The 8,222-nt window shown below is 50.9% G+C and overlaps 1 protein-coding gene across 1 annotated transcript; it reads right to left on the reverse strand.

The window, feature by feature from the left end:
• Positions 1 to 1,618: 1,618 nt before the first annotated feature.
• On the reverse strand, positions 1,619 to 7,999 carry Rtp2 (receptor transporter protein 2). Its single transcript, XM_006985076.3, has 2 exons — positions 7,437 to 7,999; positions 1,619 to 3,795 (listed from the first exon to the last, which is right to left on the reverse strand). The coding sequence occupies exons 1-2, from the start codon at positions 7,598 to 7,600 to the stop codon at positions 3,288 to 3,290; spliced, it is 672 nt and encodes a 223-aa protein (XP_006985138.1). The 5' UTR covers positions 7,601 to 7,999; the 3' UTR covers positions 1,619 to 3,287.
• Between the last annotated feature and the right edge of the window lie 223 nt (positions 8,000 to 8,222).

The raw sequence follows: 8,222 nt of genomic DNA on the forward strand, positions 1-8,222 counted from the left end.
CAGAGGCCATGGAGGAGTGCTGCTAACTGGCTTGGTTCATGTGGCTTGCTCAGCCTGCTTTCTTATAGACCCCAGGACCACCAGCTCAGGGATGGCACCACCCACAATAGGCTGCCCTCGCCCCCCATCAATTACTAAGTAAGAGAATGCTCTACAGGCTTGCCTATAGCCTGATCTTCTGGAGGAAGACTGAGGTTCAATTGAGGTTCCCTATTCTCAGATGGCTTTAGCTTGTGTCAAGTTGACATAAAACTAACCATGACAGTTATGTAGCTCTGACAGACTTCATTCTTCATGTACAAGATTTAGATACTGAACCTCCCATTAAGCCTCAGTTTCCTGTCTCTTCCATCTCAGCTGCTTGGGATCTTGTCATTGCTGACTTTCAAAGGTTTTTCTTTAGTCTGAGAATGAGCACTGGCTCCCAGTGAGGCTGATCACAGCCTCAGAAAGCGGAGGCTCTCACCACCTTGAGGCCACCTCTGCTACTGCCCTCATCATTTCTGTTGTCATCACCTGCTCACAGGCACACGGCTCTAAGTAGTTCTTCATCTTTCTGTCCCCAGTACCCCATACAGAGTTACTGTGTAATTAGCACTGTTGACCAATTCTTGTCTTATTGAGCACAATATCCCCTGTGTTACCTTCCTTTACCTCAAGAACAAATCTCATGAATTATAATTCCTCCAGGAGAGATGAGAAGGGAATCTCGACTTTGAGCCATCACTCATGTTTACTTTATTCCTAATAATTGATGATTTCGATGCTATGGTTACTGACACAGAAAACTGAGGCTTAGTGAGTTCAGTATTGTAAGTCCCGCAATTGTGTGGAAGCTGGTACAGCGACCCAGAATGCCCAGAAATGTAGAATTAAACCTGATGGTCAAGTTCTATGTGATGGGGTAGAGCAGTGTCAGGGCTTCTGAAGACAACATCTAACAAACGCAGCACGGAATGTGGTGGCCAAATGATGTGAGGGGGAGTAGGGGAGAGAGGAAGAGTGAGAAGACAACATTCAATATGACACGGAAATAAATGGTGGCCAAGGAGTATGGGGTGGGGTAGGGCAGTGTGGGAGAAAAGAAGACAGCGTACAACCAACACGGTCTGGGAAACGGTGGTCCAGCAGTGTGGGGTGGGATGAGGCCATGAAAGGGGAGGATAAAACAACGCTCAACCTGACATAGGACACAGTGGGAAAATCCTGTGGAGTGGGTCAGAGTGGTGAAGAGAACACTGGATGTCAAAGAAGCAGAGGAGTGGGTTTGGCCAGGCTGCTTTGGTCAAGAACGCCTGGTGGTCAGACATGCTGGCTTATGTGTCTGGAGCTCTGTGTACAAACTTGGAGAGCCATAAAGACTGAGAGTTCATGTGTGATAAAAACCCAAGTTGTGTGTGTGTGTATGGGGGGGGGATGAGCTGAAGAGAATCATGGGCACCCCGAGCAGATAAAGGATGAATGAGAGAAAGTGTCCAAAAGAATTCTGCAATGGAGAGGGAAGACAATTAAATATGAAGAGCAGGTGCTGTCCAGCCACAATAGAAATTCCTGGAAAAAATTGAAAACATAGTTGGATATATGCTCCAAAGAATCTAAGTCAGCAAACCACAGAAGTACCTACATACCCATGTTTATTATGACACTATTCACAATAGCCAAGTTATGAAACCAGACTAGATACCCATTAACAGATCAACAGATAAAAAATATGTAATGTGTATACAATGGGATATAGTCAGTCATAAGGAAAAATGAAATAATTTCATTCACTAGAAAATGGATGGAACTGGAGATCACATTAAGCTAAATAAGTTAGACTATGTGAGAAGGTACCATGTACTTTCCCCCATGTGTGAAATGGAGATTTATTTTACAGCTCACTTTCTCAGTTAACAAAACAAGCACAGAAAAGGAGGACTATAAAATGTTGCAGACACACGAAGCAGATAAAAACAGAAAAGCAGCCAATGTTTTGGTAGTGAGGGATGGCGCGCTGTTACAGGGGCATAAAAATGAGGTTTCCACGAATTCAAGAAGAAGCAAGTCTTGGAAACAAATATAATCTACTCCCTCAGTTCTGAAAGGATTAAAAAGAAAAAAAAAACTGCAGTGGTTGGGGGAGGGTGGATGCCAAGGCAGGGGACAAGCTCTCCAGTTAAACATGAAAATGCGGGAATCGTTCTTTACTGAGGAAAACTAGCTGGTGGAGAAGCTTTTCCTCTGGGATGTCCCCGCTTGTTTCTCTCCACCTGCACTAGCCGCCTTGCCCTGCATCCACTGTCCGCACTGTTTCCTGCCTCTGATGCCGTGGTCAAATGCCCCAGCTTTTCTGACCATCTGAGACACAACCTACCCCCTTGACAGAATTTTGGCAATCTATTTCTAGACACAAAAGCCACATTTTCAGCAAGAGATGCAGCCTGGCGCCTCTTTCTCCCAATCCTGCCACTCAGTGTTGCCTTGATGCTCCCAGGGTAGACAAAGCAGAGAGGATGGAAGTTCCCAGGGGAGCGCTCGATGCCCAAACCCTTCGTGTTCGTCTTCCTAGAAGTCACCCTTGCCTGCCATTGAGCAATGGCCCCTATGGGAACAAATTCTGTGTAGGCCTAACTGGGCTTAGAACTACTAAGGAACAATTTTAATTAATTTAAGTTGAAACAGCCACATATGGTCAATGGCTAACCCATGGGACAACGTGTCGCTGGCCATCCAAACCCCCCAATCCACCCCCACTTCCGCCACCCCCACCTCCACCCTCAACCCAGCCCTAGCTTCAGAGTGAGATCCTGAGCCTTTCAGGATGGTAGAAGCTGGATCCCCAGGAGGACTAGGTGACTGTCCCTGCGTACTGGATGGAAGGTAGGGGGTGGCCCTGCTGTCTCCAAGGGGAGCCATGCAGGACAATCAGAGGGAGCTGAAAATGAGCACCAGAATGTGACAGGGTCAAGGTGAGACCTAAGGCTGCGAACATAAAGCCAACGAAGGGCTGGAAGGGCTGGAGGCAGAGCGAGAAATGAAGCGGACCAGACAGCGCTGTAGACTTGGGACTCACACCAAAGCCCAGCAAGCTCCCCAAATTCCCACCCCTCCTCCCTTCCCCTCCTTGCTGCCGAATTAGTAGAGAGACCATTGGGCATCTCCTAGTGCAGACTCCTTGTTTGGTAGACGAGTGAGCAGGGTGCAGATGACTGGAGTCGTAGATTGAACTTGTGGCAGAATCAGGAGACCAGAGTCCTCCTCACTCTCAAGCCCATGTCCCCTCTCCCCACCCCTAACCGGTTCCCCTAAAGGAAGGCAGAGCGACCTCGGAAGAACTGCAGATAGACAATAACCAGGCAGAGGGCACCCCAAAACAGACACCAGCGAAATGAGAAGAAGCTGTAGATAAACCCGGCCTGGGCTTTCCTCTTGGAGGCATCGGTGTAGGCGGCGTCCTCCTCCAGCAGCTTCTCGCTGGGCTTCCAGTGCACGATGCCTTCCTGGCAGGCCTCGCAGAACTCGCCGCGGTGCAGCCCGCTGTCCGGCCGGCTGGCCACGTGGATGCGGTACTGGCCACCGTCTTCGTCGTAGCACTGCTCGCGCAGGCTGGTGATGAGGTTGTCCACCAGGCCCTCGATGTTCTCCTCCAGCATGCTGGACTCGTCCAGCCGTGAGGTGCCGCACTGGTAGCACAGCTGCTTGAACACGCGCATGCGCACCGAACCAACGCGCTGGGCACGGTCGAGGTGCATGTGGAAGAGGATGACCACATTTGCGGACTGCCAGGTGTGCCAGCACCAGGAGCAGTGGAACCTGCCAGGAAAGGAAGGGGTAACAGAGCTAGTGAGACTCTCACGGACAGCCAGCCCTGGGGAGCACAGGAAAGAAAAGGCCGGAAGCGTTAGAGGCTGGATGGAAATGGAAGCGCGATGTTTACCAGTTCGTGGGTTTGTTATCACTGGAGGTCACCAGCTACCACCTGGGGACCAGAGTAGCATCCTTAGGAGCCTAGCACTGAAACCACCTGGCAACCAGCCAGCCATCATCCGGAAGCTGCCTCCTGTGTGCCCTCTCGCAGCCTATTACAGAACTGCATCTGCTCAGCTTGCAAAGAAAGTATGGCTCCCTTTCTCTGCAACTCGTTTCTTATCTGCTAGCTGCAGTGTGATGGTGTCCAGGCTAGACTTCGTGCTCAGACGTTGCTCTGAAAAGGGAGTGGCAATGTCACCGTCTGACTCCTGAATCTTGCTTGCTCTCAGGAGATGGCAGGGAAGCTCAGATCCTAGCACATTGTAGGGCTGCAGCAAGCTAGCCAGGAAAGCAGGGTAGATTGGCAGCCTGCAGCAGACTGGATCAGAGAGAATGCTACGCTCAGTTCTTACATCTTCCCAGAGGCACCCCCCTTGACCTGTCATCTCCAGGGACCGCAGCAGTCCTGGGTGAGAATGGGAAAGGTAGACTTTGTCCCCTCACTTACCTACCCCCAACCTGACCTTCACACAGGTCACGTTGTCTAATCTGGACTCCTAAAGCCACAGCCTCAGAAAGCCTGGAGGGAGGTGGCCTGGGGATCACTTGCTAAGCCCAGCTCCTCTTAGCCTCCCAATAGTGTTGACATACCGGTGATGGAGCTCTCTTTAACTCCAGGGAGGCCCCTTGTGCCCCTGAACTGGCCTCTTGTAAGCCCCTGTTACAAAGGCTTAGGAGGCATTTGCATGTTCACTGGGCTGTTTCTGCCTAAGTCCATTGCATGATGGCTTCAAAGGACCTCTGATGAAGAACTCAGTTCAATCCAACAGGCGCCAACTGTATTCCAAGCACGACTCAGCCACTGTGGAATAGCAGTGACAGCAAGCCAGCCCCTGACCCCAGCAAGCCACCGACAATATGAACACAGAACAATACCCAATGCCTCCCAAGACATGGTCAAAAGTGAGGAGGAATCTGATTGGTCCTGGATTGGGAGCCTTCCACTCTCCTCCCCATCCCTGCACAGGGCCAGTGATGCTGGGCCTGAGATTTAAAACATCTGAAAGATGAAAAGCAAAAGAGCCTGTGTGCACAATGACTGTGCTTCAGCTCTTCCTGAGGCCGGCTGGGACTAAACCCCGAGGTGAGAAGATCTGTGAGCCTTTGCAGCTGTACCTAAACTCCAGAAACCCCCACATACCCATTCCCAGCCTTCTGCACATTGTCCTCCAAGAGGCTGAAATGCTTTGCATTTTCAGTCCCCTACGTTGTTTTAAATAAGCCAGTCCAGAATTATTTCCCCTCTCTCAAGCCAAACCCCATATCTCCAAAAGTATCCAACATGGGCGAGCATTTTGGGAGAGATGAGACCAAGTCATAGAAGATAAGAGAGCACGCAGCTACTTAGAGGGATAGCCAGGACCCAGTGTCCATAGTGGGCGCCAACACAAACCAATCAACCCATTCTCTGACCTGTGTTAGTACAGGTCCCATCTATTTGTCTGCAAGGCCTGTGGGGAGACTCAAGATGCCCAGTCCCCACCCGGAGCCTGCCTCTTTCTGTTCCCACCCTCATGCTGTTCTCTACCCGAGAGGCTTCACACCCATGCACTATGGGCAACCCAAGTCTCTGCCATGTTTTGTTTGCACAAACATGTGCCATGTGTTGTTCCACAACACACCTGCCAGCTGGTCTCCCGTGAATCCAAATGCCCAAAGAGGAGGGCAGGGTAGCTCCTGCAGGTGGGCTGGAGGCCATGTGAGCAGGAAACTGTGGCCCCAGTCCCAAGTCACCAGACTGTAAGAGGGAAATGATGTAGGCTTTAGAAAGCCGCAAGGACACTTTGCATGGTGGGAGGTGAGGAACACTTAGAAAGTGGAAAGTCTCTCTGAGGCAGGTGGAAGAGCTGGCCCTGTGGTCGTAAGATTGGGAGAGCCATCCCTGCCCACCACCAACTGCAACACTCTGGAGAGCAGACCCTATACCTCACCAGGACAGCACAATAGAGTCAACCCTGTTAGCTCAGGTGTGGGTGAACCAGCCCTGAAATTGTGAGCATGGGAGAGTGGTCCCCATTACCCATCTGTCTTGTGGCAGCATGGACAGGAGACAGTTGCCGCACCCCCCATTAACACCTGGGGCAGGTGGGAGAGCTGACCCTGTGATCATAAGAACAGGAAAGCTGTCCCTGACCCTCATCAGCTGCAACACTTGGGAGAGCAGGCCCTGCACCTCACCTGGGCAGCACAATAGAGCTGACTCTGTTGGCAAAGATGTGGGTGAGTCAGCCCTGAAGTTGTGAGCATGGGAAAGCTGTCCCCATTTCTCATCTGGTCGGCCAACCCTATGGCTGTGCAGGCCCAGAACCAGGGTTATGACTTGGCACTCCCCAACATCCACGCCATCTATGATCTGCTGGAGTACATGAAGAAACCTGACCCAGAGACCAAAGTTGCAGGATCTCCATGACACAGGGCAACAACAGGATACCCAGGAAGAGCCCTAATGAGGACCCAGCATCAATAGTGTAGTAGAAACCAGAGACCTCGAACCAGACCAGACTCTTTGCAATGAACACCTGCAAGTAAAGATATATGGATAAAGAAGGTTACTGCATGACTTACTGTGTCACACTGCAGCTTCCATGATGAGAACTTTAATTTTTCCTTTTTTTAATTAATTTTTTCATTTTTCCCTTAAATTTTATTTTATTGGGGGCGGTGTGCAGGGATGGAGGGTGGGTGCAAAGGAACAGAAAAATGAATGAGATGAAGATATATGATGTAAAAGATGCATAGAATAAATTTTTTTAAAAAGACATCATAAAATGACAAAAAGAAGGAAGGAAGGGAGGGAGGGAGGGAGGGAGGGAGGGAGGGAGGGAGGGAGGGAGGGAGGATAGAAAGTCTGGAGAGAGTCCTGCCTGGGGCCAGCAGTTTTATCACCCATCCACAGAGAGGAAAGTTGGAAGAGTGATGTGCTAAGAAGAACTAAAGTGAACCCCTTGTTTCACAAATGTAAAAACTGGGAGCCAGAGAAAGGAAGAGGACACGCCCAAGTCCACAGAGCTGTGGAACCCGGTTCTCAAACATACCATATGCTCAATAACGTATCCTGTCTTCAAGTCTAGTTGCATGTGAGTGAGCAGAGGGACGCCAGAGCCCCAGAGCACAAGTCCCCCGACTCCTAGGTTGGCAATGCCCATTGCATCTCCCCTCCATTCCAGCTACGCCGAGCACCTGAATTTTCGGGGCTCTGAAGCCTTCCCACTCCTGATTTTCTATGAAAGACTGAAGTTCAAATGCAGAGCACAATTTACTCGGAGCAACCGAGGAATCGGAACCGCTGTGGTTAGAAGCAAAGCCTCTGCGGCAGTCCATTCTCTGCTTGTCTCCTCAGCCCAGACTTGGAAAGTCTGTGACCCCTCCCATCCTCCCCCCTGGGAGGGGGCACTGCCTGCATGACCTTCCCATCAGTCTCTCACCTGCCTGAGGCATGCTGCTCCAGGTACTGCTTCCAGCCTGGGCCCAGTTCATTGGGCTTGAGGTTGGGGTCTATGATGAGTTCCCAGCTGTCAGCTGGCTTTGCCACCTCCATCTTCTCATAGAAGACTTTCTTCCACTCACAAGTGGTCAGGCTGGTAGACATGGTCCCGTTGGCCTGGATGGAAATGTGAGCTCAGTCTGAGGAAGAACACAGAAAGCTTGGATAAATCGATGCAGTCTGGGCAGTCTCTGAGGTCCAAAAAGCCATACCCACAAGACCCAGCTCCCTCTTCTGTCACCCTGGAAGCTGTTGCTATGACAGCCAGGCAGGTACCAGGAGCCAGAGCTAGGGAGAAGGAAAGTCCCAAGTGAGAGTTCCAGGGTCCTGAGCTAGACTATAGAGGTAAACTGAGCAGCAACACCGACCAGGTAGAGAAAGTGAGTAGGAGGTGAGCCCCAGCCCAAACTGCCCAGGGCTGACAGAGATCCCCAGAGGACAAAGGTTATGTGGCGGCCCTGTTCACCCCACTGCTCTTGCACATTTCCTCCAGCCATGTGCTATGGCAACCGTAACACCCTAGGGAGCCCAGGAGAAACAGGATGGAGGTGAGGGACCTGATGCTCCCACACTTCTGATACACTGTGACCACTGTTCATCGTGTGCCAGGCACACGCTATTTGACCTGTGCATTAGCCGAGACAGACCAGAAAACAGGCTTAGGTAGCCTCCAAGAGCTCACCCACAGTTCAGATCCAGTCCTTCCTAAATGATACCTATCCTTTTG

This window comes from Peromyscus maniculatus, chromosome 12, assembly GCF_049852395.1.
Source record: "Peromyscus maniculatus bairdii isolate BWxNUB_F1_BW_parent chromosome 12, HU_Pman_BW_mat_3.1, whole genome shotgun sequence".
In the NCBI taxonomy this organism is placed as follows: Eukaryota; Metazoa; Chordata; class Mammalia; order Rodentia; family Cricetidae; genus Peromyscus; species Peromyscus maniculatus.